General features: G+C 43.6%; 1 protein-coding gene across 1 annotated transcript in view; it reads right to left on the bottom strand.

The window, feature by feature from the left end:
* Positions 1-15,141, bottom strand: part of DIP2B (disco interacting protein 2 homolog B) — a 191,883-nt gene that overhangs the window by 43,429 nt on the left and 133,313 nt on the right. Inside the window, exons 5-8 of the mRNA XM_082212954.1 lie at positions 9,535-9,747; positions 5,976-6,125; positions 2,434-2,553; positions 43-240 (exon numbers count right to left, since the gene is read on the bottom strand). Of these exons, the coding sequence (XP_082069080.1) occupies positions 43-240; positions 2,434-2,553; positions 5,976-6,125; positions 9,535-9,747 (681 nt within the window). The remainder of the gene's footprint in view (positions 1-42; positions 241-2,433; positions 2,554-5,975; positions 6,126-9,534; positions 9,748-15,141) is intronic.

The raw sequence follows: 15,141 nt of genomic DNA, 5'->3' as shown, positions 1-15,141 counted from the left end.
GGTAAAGTGTACAGGCTAACAAGACTCTATAAAGATTCTCACCATATGTCAGTGTGTAGACTGGCTTCCCAGTAACATCCAGGGCTGTCAAACAAGGGCATTTGGCCTGCGTCGTCCCCCAGCGTTGCAAAGCGGCTTCTAAAGCAGGAGGCCAGTTACAAACTACTCCCAGGGGTTCTCCCTTCACAGGCGTCATCTGACGTCCCTCTGGCTTGGGCTGATTTGGGTCTGGCTGTGGAACTGCAAAGAAAACACCGCCAGATCAAGTGTTAAATCCACTGAGGAAAGGAGCAAGCTGTGTATGGACGACTAAATGGTGCTAAACAAAGTCTATAGCTCCTTGCATTTAATGGTGCAAAGGATTCCCCCTTTCTTCCCCATTTTGGAAATCGCTGTTTCAAAATCCACTTTTAAAAGGTCGAAGCAATTTGAACGTATTTGTTGCTAAGGATAGATACAGCCCAGTAGGAGACAGGAAAACTGTATTATTTTCAAACACAGAAACTGAAGATGTTAACTCGATTGCATTTGGCAAGAACCTGCTATTACTGCTGCTGCTGCTGCTACTATACAATTACGTAGCATCAATCTGTGTGCTAGGTACAATACGCAACACAGAAGTGAGCAGAAAGTCTAAAATCTCAGCCAGTCAGCCAAGACAAATATGAACAAACTAAGATTAAGTTTGACTTTAATAAAAGGCACCAAAGACAGAGTAGGACAGAAATAACAGGTAGCAGAAAGAGCAGGAAGGTGTGGTCCAGCAAGGATTTGTATATGGAGTTTTGAAAAGTTGAAGTGGTAACTTGATAAAGGTTAATCAAGACGTAAAGAGCAGCAGGTCAAAAGAGAGAGCAGATGAAGAGAACAAAAAATGTCAACTGAGCACAGCCATTTACAGAAGGAGAAAATTTGTGGCTTAAAAAAAGGAGGGTGGTATTTAAATCCAGGAGAGGGAAATTAGGTTGAGATAGTCAAAAGCAACTTGCCCCTGTGACAGTGCCTAGGTAGTATATTAATAGATAATGCTGTATACTGGAGTTGCTATAAAGCTGTTTAAGACCAGCAGAGTCAGCACTAGCGCAAAAATGTACCATGGAACACCATGCAGTTGTTTGGGTAAATAGCCCCTCTAGGGCCACCAGGAGAGCAGCACGCAATCTGAGAGGTGAACCTCACTTGCAATGTTGATGAGGAAGTCTGAGCACAGCTCCCGGATCACACAACACAGCTGCGTGGGCCACAAAATTTCTGGGGCCAGCTCTCAGAGGAATAATCCAAATTTACTATTTGCCATCTGTCTCTCAGTGGGAGCTACACACGCCGCACAGAATTTCGGAGTGGAAGTTAAAGATGCATAAATGAAGCAGCAATAACCCAGGTTTCTCCGTACTCATATTTAAGGCTTGAACTACCCTCGCCATGTCTGCGGCCCAATTCCATTCTTTTTTTCTTGGGCACCAGCATTTCTGACAAAGTGTCAAGTGTGACCACCTGGTTTGAAAAGGGGAGGGGAGTGGGAGGGGAGGGAGAAGAGACAACGAAAGAAATGGGGGGGGGGACATGCTATGCCAAGTGTTGCTCTCCCATCCCTCTTGCAATAAAAAGACTGATTTGGCATATATACCCAATGATGGCCTGGTATATTCCCAGACTTTCCCAACTCCGGAATGTTGTTGGACCCCAACAACTTGCACGAGTTCCTGTCGACACAGCCGACAATCTGGGATGATAGGAGCTGCCCTACTCCTGCTGGACTGCAAGAAGCAAGAAGTTGGGAGAAGCTTTTAAGCAAGAAGAGCTCATCTCTCCCCCTTTTTCTCTTTAAGAAAACCTGTGGGCTTGACAGAGTAGCTCTCTGCCTACTCCAGAAGAGGGGAACTTTCCAGCCTATGGGCTGAATGTGACTTCCAGCAACAGCCCTCGCTATCTGTGCTCTGCACCCTGGAGTGATTCTGCCTGTCTGAATAGGTCCTTCAATTGTGATGATGCCATTATGTATCTGGAGTGTGTGTGTGTGTGTGTGTGTGTGTGTGTGTGTGTGTGTAAGAATCTAGTGTACAAAGACTCTCCAATATGCTGTTCCACCCACTGTTTGCCTCCGGCCCCACAACCCCTGACGATGTGGGGCTTGGAAGGTTGTGCAGGAGGTTCCCCTTGTGGAGTTACAGAAAAAGCATACGACCAGGAGGAGCTAGATGGAACTCATGAGCTTTTCTATGTAAGAGGCTAAGATACAACAGCACATTTGTTTTCTAATCCATATTGATCTGGAAACCTCACAGAAGGAAGGCACAGATAGAAGGAAGAGGATTCCCCCTTAACTACTGGAACTTGACAGGCATCGAAAGAAGAAAAGCAAAACCAAGCCAAAGAACAAGACACGCAAAGTTTTCTGCGAATTGCAACCAGCCCACTGGCATATCCAAATACCTTCAACAATTTCTTCAAAATCGTCCACAAAAAACTCCTTCAGAGGAGGCCGCTTGGGTCGCTTCAGAGTATTGAGCAGCTGCTGGATTTTTGTTGAGACTCTGCTACTTACAGGGACACCTGCAGTGTGGGAAATTAATTCAGTTTATCAAGGGCTAGGTCACCTGTGGGCAACTGCCACTCGGTATAAAGAGCTACCCAAACCATTCCCTTTCTGATGCAGCAAATTACAATATACATGAGCAGAAATTGCAGTGATCAAAGCCTGATGGAAAACACGGGAACACGGACTATCCAGAAGGTTATCTGGAAGGTACGGCTGCTAATAAAAGGGTCATTTATTTCCTTTTCAAAGCTGTTTTCAGCATTTGCACAACACTGTCTATGTATGTTTTTCATCTCTCAAGACCAGGCCGTATATGGCAAGCTGCAAAGGCCTAGACAAACTTCCCATTCCTTCCTTGGATTGCAGAAACAGAGTCGGGCACCTCTGAGATCACAATTCTTGACTAATGGGATATGTTTGGCTTGGTGGGTCACAAATTGTGCATGCCAGATTGAAATGGTCTTTCTAGGATCCTTTTAGGACTTGACCACCAGAGGGCACTATGGGAACTCCTGAGATTTGGCAAAGGTTTTCTCACAGACTCAAATCAAGGCAGCAGTTTATCCTCAAGGTTATTCTAGTCACCGCAGCTGGCTGCTTTTCTACCTGTATATAACAAACTCCAGCGCAGCAGGCATTTTAGAAGTGCAGGTTCTACTTTACCACTCATTGGCTGCTTTATACTGAAAATAGTACTGCCAACAAATGAGAGCGAAGCCTCTTCTCCAAGATTAAGAAGACGCTGGCTTTAGGAGTGAAATCTCAGGGCAACACAGCTGAGGCCCTGGAAATTCTGCATAAGAACAACAACGGTGTTCTCTGACCAAAACAGTTCAATGCAAACTGTCAGTAATGCAGATCAGCTAGTTCATGCATTTTTCCTCTCTCTCTGCAAGGTGTGAATTACTTAGTTGAGAATTCACATCTTTAAAGAAAGGAACAAGGGGAAATGAATAGAGCAGTGCTGTGACAAACATAGACCTGGTGTGGCAAAACAAGACCACCTGTAGGTGGTTAGGTGCTGGCGAAAGGAGTTTAAAAAGCTATTTTTGCTTCTGTTTCAGCACCTGACACTGTACAACCAAAGAGCTCATTTTACAGCCAGGTTGTGTAATCTGAAAGCTCTAATCAAATGACTGTGGAGACTATACAGAACCACAAAACGATCAAATATGGGACCAAGGAGAGGGTCTGTTGTTCCAAGACTCCTAAGATTCACTTTACTTTAACGCCCAATGCCTCTCAAATACCCAATGCAGGGCTCGCATTCCTTTGTAAAACACATTCTGTACTTTTCTTTTCAATGCACACACAAAATAAAATTGCAATTTCCTCACCAGAACTCCCTGCTCCCCTTTCCTAATCTATAGTGCTCAGGGGTTAATTCTTGAAGCCAGTGGTATTTAACAAGAAAAGCAGTTTCCTGATACTCTGCGTGCATTGAGTTATCGCTCTTCTTTAGATTACAAGGCACAGCAAAAGAACTGAAGCTCCTTAATGAGATACCCACAATCGCTGGTCTCCAGCTATGCTGAGGAAATGCATCAGCGGTGGTATCTGCTTAAAACAACAATAGGAGCCCTTAAGAAACTGCACTCTCTAGGAACCACACACTCATGTCAGAGAGGCTACCAGTTTCCTCTTCCGACTGTATGAGCCATTTGGGATCTGCCACACTTTTCACAGGGGTGGAATACAGAAACAACACAAAATAGTGAGCAGGAAAAGGGGAGCTTTCCGGAAGCTTTCTGGGAATCCACAAAACTGTTTGGGTTAACAGCAGGGGCTGGAGACAGGATGAAAGTTCAAAGAGCAACTGCCTTCCCTTACTCCCTTACTTCCCTTACTGGGCCTTGCTGCAGCAGTGGAGATATTCTGAGGTTGGAGCTAGGCTCAGCTTCTCACTTGAAGCTGTCCCAGAAACTCCAGCGGGTGCAAAATGCAGCAGCGAGGCTCCTCACAGGTCCCTGCCATGGGAGCATATTCACCCAGTGCTTTTCCAGCTGCACTGGCTCCCGGTGGAGTACAGGGTCAGATTTAAGGTGCTGTTTTTGACCTTTAAAGCCCTTCACGGCCTAGGACCCTCGTACCTACGGGACCGCCTCGCCTGGTATGCCCCACGGAGAGCCTCAAGGTCCATAAATAACAACACCCTAGTGGTCCCAGGCCCTAAGGAAGTTAGATTGGCTTCAACCAGAGTCAGGGCCTTTTCAGCACTGGCCCCAACTTGGTGGAACGCTCTGTCTCATGAGACCAGGGCCCTGCAGGATCTGATTTCTTTCCGCAGGGCCTGTAAGACAGAGTTGTTCCGCCTGGCCTTTGGCTTGGAGCCAATTTGATTCCCTCCCCCCCATTTTCTTTTTTCTTTTCCTTCTCCTGCAATGAGGCTACATTTTAATATTTTAATGTTCCATTATTTTAATGTTGTATTTTATTTTTGTTTTTAAGTTGTAATCATTCATCTTGTTTTTATTATTGCTTGTAAGCCGCTCTGAGCCCGGCCTTGGCTGGGGAGGGCGGGGTATAAATAAAAAATTATTATTATTATTACTTTGCTACTAGCGGAAAGGGCATACAGCATCTTTGCTCTCTTCTGGGTGGCAAGGGTGCAAGAACCGTTCTAGATCAAGGCAATTGTGGTTATTGCATTCAAAGGATTCTTCCTTTGAAGCTGGCTCGCCTGACATCATGTGACTTGGACAGGTGAGCGGGACAAGGTGATCTGACAGGTGGGTGACCCCACCTACCTGTCAAAGTGGCCTGCAGGTTGTGGAGGACTTGGGGATCTAGCCTGCTGACTGCTTCCACTTTCCCACCCTGCGGTACATGTTCTTTGCCCCTACATGAATCCAACTTGAGAGGGTCTCAGTTGTTTCTGCCCACCTCAGTTGTTTCTGCAATGCAAAGCAGAATACACTGACAGGCCGATTCACAATTAAAAGCTAGAGGAAATGCTGGTGTTAAGGGCTGGCACTTTTGATCAAAAGCTTAGGTAGGAACCGGCAGCTCCTGATCTGGAAGAGCAAAGAGTATTCACACCTTTGCTTCTTTCACACGAATTATGAACGTGCAGGGTAAGAAGTTAAGAAGCACAGGCTTCTTTTCTAAAAGAAACACACAAAAACAAACAAACTACCATTTGGGTATTGGACATAAGAGCTTAATGCCAACAGCTGAAACTTAATCAGCTGCCTTTCTCCCCAAGATGCAATTGCCCAACCTGGGTCTCAGGGCCCCATTGTTCTCAAAATTTCACAAGAAAGCAAACAGAAAGATTTGTTGCTGTGTGAGGCAGGTGCCTACTAATGGCTGACATGGTAGACCTTTAAGATGGATAACATGCATTCTGCAATGCTGCACTGATGAGCTGTAGAAATAAAACCATGTTACTGGTGCCCTATTGGCTTTATCCCATAGTCTGGATTTGCAGATGTACCATCGGCTGTGTCCATAAGGCTAGACCGGTTGGATGCTTTGTGCATGCCCTTCACTATTCCTGATGGAGGGAGGTCAATAGCAGATGGGCGGGCAGAGGAAGCAGGTGTGGAGGTAGTTGCAGTAACATCCGGGGGAACTGAGAAATTTTCTAGAAGGAGGATCAAGAAAAAAACAATTGAGGTTCATATTATCATTTTGCAACCAGGTGGCCTAAGATGCGATATCACATTTACCCACCTTTCCTTGGTCTGATGCAAAGCCACCTGACTGAACAGCAAGATTGATTCTACTTTCCATTTTCATTACAGTGCCACGGGCTATTTCACACCCCTGTTTCTCTAGGCCACATATTGCACTGCCCATTTCCAAAGGTTAACTAGACTAACTCGTACAAGGGCAGCAAAAATGTTATGGGACATATCACCATTGCCCCATATCTCCTCTTAAGTAAAAATTGGACAAAGGATAAGAACAGGAGAGTTTTGACCATGTAATCTTCAACAGAACTTCCTAGAGTCTCAGAAAAGGCCTCCTGATTTTTCAATTTTTTTGTTTGCCATTTTGCCAACAGAAAAGATTACCCAGCTAGCTGACCATGTTGTCTCCATAGTGCACTGAGTGCAAGACTAAACCCCTTCCTCATCCCTTATGCAAACTTCCAGATCTTGAGTACATTTCTGTATCACAACAGAAAGAGTGGCACTGCAGGCTGAAATCTGGTCTAGTTAACTGCAATGCCCTTTAATGAGATACTGCGGCCTAATTTGCATGTCGGGCTGAGCCAAACCATAGCTTAGTGCACATGTGTGAGCTCCCAGAGAGGAAATTGCAGTCACTTTGCTCTTCCCTAGTTGTTCTGCAGCTATACCACACTAAAACCATGGGCTGGGCTTAGCATTTTGTCCAAACATTTCGTTCACAGTTTAGCTCTCCCAGACAAACCTTGGGCCAAATACTGTAGAACAAACATTGGTTTTAGGGTGTGATTAGCCTGGAGAGAATTAAAACAGAAACCTAGGTTTGGACAACATGCTAAATCAAGCCATTCTTAGTTCAACGCAGCACAGCAGAACAACCGGTGAGAAATAAAGCAACCACAATCTCCTCTCCTGGAGCCTACATGCTTGCTTGTGCTCTGCTGCTGTTTGGCTTGGCATAATGTGTGAACCAGGCCACTGTGTCCAATCTTCTCCATCCTCTGCTGAACTGCTATGTAATTGTGTGTTTTAAGCAGCTAAGTGGTTCATAATTCAACAAGTTGCATTTCTCTGATGTGAGAATATATATAATTGATTAGTTTTATATCCCCCCCCCAAAAAAATAGGCTACTGGGAGAGCATTTCAGGGATAGAGTTATCACAACAGATTTAATAAAGGTTAGCAAGTCAAGTATTTAATTTCTGCAGGCAGCACATTCAGTTAACAGCACTGATGTGGAAAAACTCAGCATACAAGTTTGCTTACATCCATGCAATATTGTAAGACACACAGATTGAAAGTTTGCAATGTACTGCATGTGTTCAGTGAGTTTTGTGCACACCAATGTCATCATTAGGTAAATGTACAACCATTCAGAAGAATATCATATTAATTAAAAGTATCCTGCTAAGCTGTTCCCTGACTTCTTAAGCAGAAATGCTTTATGGTGTACTGCAGTTTGGGTAAGGGAACTGATGTCCTTTCCATCATTGTACCAAGATGTACAAAACAGAAATACCTCCCTTGGAACAGAAGGCAGGATAGGATTTAGTGTGCATTTCGAAGTATATGCTAGACACACTCTTGAGGGCTCATCTGATCAGCAATAGCACATACTTTAGTTTTGTCCAAGGGCTTGTTCTCACTCTGTGGTGGCCACAGGGAAAATCCTCAATAAATGCCCAAGGTCTGATCCTGTCAGCCTATGGTGAGGCAGCTGGGCACAGAATTCAGTCTGGGTTGATCCATGCTGGATTGGGCTGCTAAGTACTCTTAAATAAATAAAACTTGGCATAAAAAACAAAGCTTTTTCATACAAGCACCCTGTGCTAGAGTTGCGTGAGAGTAAGGCCTCAAAAATCCATGCAACATTAATAGATTTTAGAAATGGCCCTGTATCAAACCCAACTTAGGTGTATTAAATGTTGACAAAGTGCCGATTCTGTGGTTGATTTCAATCCTATCCTTGTGAAGTGGCTTCTTGCCTTGAGCTCTTAAGCCTGAGATAAATAAACTTCAGATCTACTGTGCTAAGTATATCTGTGGCTATGTTTTTAAATGCTCAAAACCTATCGAGGTAGCCGTATGTTTATATGTGTCTACCTCTGTGTTGAAAATGTAACAGTACCAGTAGAAAAGTTGCTCCTAAGTTAACTGTGCTTCATATTCCCAAGATTGCACTTACAAGAAAGAGCTGTATTTTATAGCACCAATTTGACATTAGCTATTCAGCAACCAAATAGCTGGCTGTTCCAATTTGGGACCATATTTCACCATTGCTTTAATGAGAGTATCTTCCATTTGAAGAAAGCATTATTTATGCTGATGGAATTTCAAACAGGTAAATCTCCCAAGTTTTCCATTTTAGAAAATGAGTTGCATCCCAGTAAGAGACAAAGACATCAGCAACATACAGGTTAAAAGAAATAAAAAAGAAGCAATTAAGAGACACCAAACAGCTACACATTGCTTGCCTGAAACCAATTAAGCCAAAGCAGAGAGCACATTGAGACACAGCAATCCCCCTGGGATGCAGCGATATCCTTTGGAACACATTAACAAGAAAACACATACAGTGGAGCCAAACAAACCCTACAAAAAATTCATACAGCAGCACCAGAAGCAAGGAGAACCTCAGAGCATCAAAAAACTGAGCCTGGGGTATCCAGATCTTGAAATCCCCCAACAAATGTGTACACGTAGCTGGGGAAATGGTTCAGGGGTTAAATATGCTTTAAAATTGGGTGTTTGGGGGCTGGGGATGTAATTCCTGGTCTACCAGTCAGGTGGGATAAAGCAAAAAAAAATTATTTTTTTTGAAAAAATTGCTTTGTTATATAGCCACTCACATAGTCACCTATGATGAGTAAAATATCTTGCAGGTAACAAGGGAGTGAAGCTTTTGACAAGCTTTCCCCATCCCCACAAGTGAGGCCGTTATGCGGAAGGCTGCAGCACATCCTTGTTGGATAAATTTAAAAGAAGCATGGCGATCTTTTTGGCTGGATAAGGGATAGACATCTGCAACACAACACAGGACATGTAGGCTACAGCAATCTCTTTGCTCACCCAGCAGTGAGAACACTTAGTGTAAAGAGCAGCCACAAGCATAAAACAACACCCATGTGCATGACGAAAAGTGCCAGGTTACTGTGCACATCTTTCATGACTATTGATGTCACTGGGGTCCTTTCTGTAGGCCAGCAGGCTTGCCTTCCCTCACCCATGGGTAGGCCTCTACTTATAGCGGGCAGAGTTTTTAAACCGTTTGGCCTTTGACACTGGGAGATTTCTAAACTTTTGACACAAAAAAGAAGACGTGAAGCCCTTGGTTTTGCTGTCCGCACCCCAGCTCCTACCTATTCGAGTATTGGCAAATACATCGGCTAGTGACCCACTGGTCCCTTTGCCTTCTCCATGGGATAGTGTAGAAGATGCTGATGAAGATGTGGATGACCCCTGAATAGATCGGTTGATCCATGACTCAGCATTCTGTAAGCTCTGATGCAATGCAGCAGATAGAGCGGCCTGGCGCCTGAGCGACCCTTCATCTTCGGATGCAGAAGACGTGTCTGTGGGGGGATCAGAAAAGGGAAGCACACCGCACTTAACATGCTCTCTTTGCAACCGAGGAAACACTGGCAAAGGCTCCGTACCACCCAATGCAGAGTGTGTTCAAACATGGGCCAACGTGGAGGGGAAGCTGGTAGCAAGCCCCGTTCCCTGCCCCAGTGTGGGCCAACTTCTTCCTTACTACAAAGGAAAAAGCTGGTACAAATATTCCAAACCCAGTCAAACATTTAACCGCCCACCCATCCTTAAAGGTAAATGCATGCCCTTGTAGGTCACAACCCTGCTCTTTGCATGCTATGGAACCTGGCTGCAGTTTTCCCCGACGGCCAACAATTCTGAAATGGAAAACATCAGAATCAGCCCATCTCCATGGAGAGTTTTGGGAATAGGTGTTCTGGGAAATTGCCTGTGTTCTGCGATTACTGGCTTGCAGGAGGACACAGATGAAAGAGAACTTCTTTACAATGCCCAAGGCTGTATACATGGAAGAATTCCTTTGTCACTGTTTTTTTCCATACAGAGAAATCAGCATCAGTAGAACAGACTCTTGGTTACAACAGGGGACTCTAAATAATTACAAACAAAGAGTGATGGAAACAGATCTTCAGCTATCCATACAGTGCCACTGATGTAAAAGATTTTTTTTCTGTTTGTGCATCTATTTGCATGTGTGCACTCACATTTGTTTGCAAACACCATAGCACCTGCCTGTCAATATCCTGAAAATGTAGGGTGTCTATAACTGCAGTTTGCAATAACAAGGTGCAATTGGTTAGGGAATACCAAATCATCAGTTTGTCAAATCTTGATAATATGAAAGGAAGAGAAAGACTTTACAAATGTTAATTCAGAGATCTGCAGATAATATATGGGTTTCGGCATATCATGGACTTCTAGGAGATGGCACAACTGAATGAGTAGAAGCCCCATATGGACATAAACCTCTAAGAAGGCATTCATCTGACCCATGAGATGGAAGACCGGACATGTAGAGCTTTAAAACAGAATGTGGCCCACAAGCCATATCAATATGATCCTGGGACCCTCCTGACACAGATGGGAAGCAACTGCCCAGTCAGCCTCAAATGTCTTATAGTGATGCTGAAGACAGTTTCGGGGGGGGGGGGAATCTCTCTCACCCATAAGATTATGAATTCATTTGCACATATGGGGCAAATCTGCTTCTTTGTTCCCAAACAACAGGAAATGTGTTTGAATACACATATATTTAACTAAAAAAATTCCTTCCTGTAGCACCTTAAAGACCAACTAAGTTAGTTCTTGGTATAAGCTTTTGTGTGCATGCACACTTCTTCAGATATATTTAACTATAAATGATACCTGAAGGAGCGTCTCCACCCCCACCGTTCAGCCCGGACACTGAGATCCAGCGCCAAGGGCCTTCTGGCGGTTCCCTCATTGCAAGAAGTGAGGTTACAGGGAACCAGACAGAGGGCCTTCTTGGTAGTGGCGCCCACCCTGTGGAACACCCTCCCTTCAGATGTGAAGGAAATAAGCAGCTATCCTATCTTTAAAAGACATCTGAAGGCAGCCCTGTTTAGGGAAGTTTTTAATATTTAATGCTGTATTGTTTTTGACACTTGATTGGAAGCCGCCCAGAGTGGCTGGGGAAACTCAGCCAGATGGGCGGGGTATAAATAAATTTATTATTATTATTATTATTATTATTATTATTATTATTATTATTAACATCCTCAGGGGCCCTTCCAATTCTACAATTCTATGATTCTAAGAAATGCACCCAGTTGAAAAATGTAAAAACCAGAGAAGGAAATGTCAGGAAAAGTGAGGTATAGAGGAGTTCAAAGGGGCAAGCTGTGACCTCTTGGCCACTGAGCATGAAACACAATACTTTTCTTTGTCCTCTATAAGCTTTGGGGAGAAATGTGAATGTAGGACGTTTTGTTGAACATGCAATTTGCAAAAAAGAATTTCCTGTGTATGAACCTATGAAGTTGCCTAATAGTCAGACTACTGATGCATCAAGCCCAGCCTTCCTCAACCTGGTACCTTCAGGATGTTGTTCAGCTACAATTCTCATCAGCCCCAACCAGCATAGCAAATGGACAGGAATGATGGAAGTGGCATTCCAGGACATCTGCAGGTCCCCATATGGGGAAGGCTGATCTAGCCCAGTGTTGTCTACTCTGAATGGCAGTGCATATCCAGAGTCACAGGCAGAAAAGGGTATCTCCCTTCTGTTGCTACATAATAATAATAATAATAATAATAATAATAATAATAATAATAATAATTTATTCCCCAGCCACTCTGGGCGGCTTCCAACAGAACACTAAAATACAACAATCCATTAAACATTAAAAGCTTCCCTAAAGAGGGCTGCCTTCAGATGTCTTCTAAAAGTTTGGTAGTTATTTTTCTCTTTGACATCTGGTGGGAGGGCGTTCCACAGTGCGGGTGCCACTACCGAGAAGGCCCTCTGCCTGGTTCCCTGTAACTTGGCTTCTCGCAGCGAGGGAACCGCCAGAAGACCCTCGGCACTGGACCTCAGTGTCCGGGCAGAACGACGGAGGTGGAGATGCTCCTTCAGGTATTGTTTTATCTGAAGGTGCTGAGGACTGAATGTGGCACCTTCTGCATAAAAATAGTTTACTCTGCCCCAGAATTACAGCCCTTTCCAATACAAATTACTAGTAAAGTCTAGCAAATGAATGTCCAGAATGTGCTGAATGTCAATATACACATGTTAATACTGACAATCCCAGATAATTTTGAAAAGGTCTGAAAATTCAAGAGATTTGCTAAACACGGTTGCCAGCATACTCATTTGAACATCCACATACAATAAATTCCAAACATTTATTGCAACACAAGTAATTGCCATGGCAAGATAACCAAGCAAGAACCTGAGTAAAGCGACCAGCTGCATCTCAAGACAAGAGCCCAGTCCTAATATCCCAAAATTGTGTATTGAGAGTGCCAAAGCAGCAACATATTCACACTGCCATGTGTAGTAAGCCCAGCTAGCCTAAATTACTTGTCAAAGAGGTAGCAAACTCACTGAGTGCAGCAGCAAACTGAACAATACACCATATAGTAGGGAATTTTGCATCTGTAGAAGAGACAGATTAAACCCAAAGCACATTTGTCATACTGTCTGTACTGCAGCTCTGACTAGATACTGAAGTGTAATGCAATTTAATACCAACAGAGTTGTTGGTTGTTTTTTTTTAAAAAGGATACCTCTGTTGATTAAGATGCAACAGAACAAGATTTCCTTCCTGTTACCAGTGCCAACATACTTCAATTAACCAAACTGTTTTCAGTTATGTTGGTTTAGGTTTGCAGCCTAAATGTTGTGCAGTGATTTAAGACCTAGAATCATAGAATCATAGAGTTGGAATAGACCACAAGGGCCATAGAGTCCAACCCCCTGCCAAGCAGGAAACACCATCAGAGCACTCCTGACATATGGTTGTCAAGCCTCTGCTTAAAGACCTCCAAAGGAGGAGACTCCACCACACTCCTTGGCAGCAAATTCCACTGTCAAACAGCTCTTACTGTCAGGAAGTTCTTCCTAATGTTTAGGTGGAATCTTCTTTCTTGTAGTTTGGATCCATTGCTCCGTGTCCGCTTCTCTGGAGCAGCAGAAAACAACCTTTCTCCCTCCTCTACATGACATCCTTTTATATATTTGAACATGGCTATCATATCACCCCTTAACCTCCTCTTCTCCAGGCTAAACATGCCCAGCTCCCTTAGCCGTTCATCATAAGGCATCGTTTCCAGGCCTTTGACCATTTTGGTTGCCCTCCTCTGGACACCTGGCCTTAGAAGGGCTGCTATCAAGAATAAGGTCTCCATTTCCTTGCGATCTGTGACTCACAGATATTGTTGGTACAGGAAACTATGCTGCACTTGCACTGGTCTTGCCAAGAAGAGGCGACTCTTAGACCTAGTTCCTTCCCCGAAGACTGTTCCTCTTTGTAAATAGTGCATGGAAAGGACCATTGTCTTGCTTCTTTAACAACTGTAGAGGAAATGTGCACAAATCTAGAAGCGCCGACCAACAAGTGGCTGAGAATACTTTGGGTGCACCTAATAGCGCAATGCAACTAATAAACTTTCCAAGTTACCCCCCTCCCCCATGAAGTGAGAGGTGGTTTCCTTGAATGGTTGACCTCCAGCTGGTAAGCTCAGAATTCTTGACAGCAGCCCTTCTTATGCATGTAAAATTCATGGCAGGCAGGAAGTGGTAGTGAAGAGAGGGAAACAAAGCTTTGTTTTGTTTTTGGTTGGGCAAATGGACCCTGGGAAGGCCACAGGAAGGGTACTGCAGAGTTGGCTCAATTGATGTTAAGTTCAGAAGTTGAGAAGAGAGAACTGAACTGTGCCAGCCTCTCCACCAGGGAGATCAGGGCATCCTCCACTGGGGTGGGGAAACCCATTTAACCTTAGAACACCACCGTGGAGTAACATTGCAATTGAATTCATGTCTACTCATAACTACATCCTATTGAATTCAATGGGGCTCACTTCCAGGTAAGTAGGATTAGAATTCTAGCCTAAGTTAAAAGACGATTGACCCAAGAGTATCCAGTAAGCAGGGACAAAAGGCTCCCTCCCTATCTACTCCAGCATATAGAAATTGCATGCAGAACATTTAATCTAATTCAGTCTAATCATCACTTATTTTTTACCACATTCCAAAACAATCTCTGCGCATGAGATCAAGTGGCTGGCGGGACGTAAGTAAAAAAAGCTTTGTGCTTTCATTTGACATCTTGACTGGCAACCAATAGATATTTTCCAGTCACGTGACTCAATAGATTTGCCTAAGCCAGCACTCAAATAATAAAAAAATGGTGCCTAAATGGAACACCACAATTAATACAGCCATCAAAAATAAATGCTGAATATTTTTACTATGCAAAAGCAAAGCGATAGATTTTAAGCTTCAAGGCTGGCAAAAGCCTTTGCAAAGTTAATTCTATATGCATCTTTTGCAGGATTATATAACCCAGCTACTAAAAAAAGAGGCCATATAAATAATTAAAACTTGAACAGGCAGTGCTGGAGAAAGAACTCAGGGCTGGCAAAGATAATGTGTTGCTGGGCATAAAAGTGCACCTCCCTTTAAAAAAACACACAAAATTGCTGTCGAGCTAGTCAAGAACAAACTGATAAACTATTAGGAAAATACTTGATTCACTAAAAGCATCCTGTGTTAAATTTGGCTTTTAATAGACTCTGGAGAATTCAAATCACTGGGTGGGAAACATTCCATGTCTGCCCAGCATTCCTAGAGCTGAATGGAAAACACGGAGTGGTTATTGTAGGGACTATTGCTATATGATAATCAGGTATGGAAAATATCCGCACCCACTGAACTGATATCTAACATCTTTTAA

Source organism: Podarcis vaucheri (genome assembly GCF_965113315.1).
Source record: "Podarcis vaucheri genome assembly, chromosome: 2".
Taxonomy (NCBI): domain Eukaryota; kingdom Metazoa; phylum Chordata; class Lepidosauria; order Squamata; family Lacertidae; genus Podarcis; species Podarcis vaucheri.
Note: the sequence above shows the minus strand (reverse complement) of the source record. Positions and strands in the feature narration are given on the sequence as shown.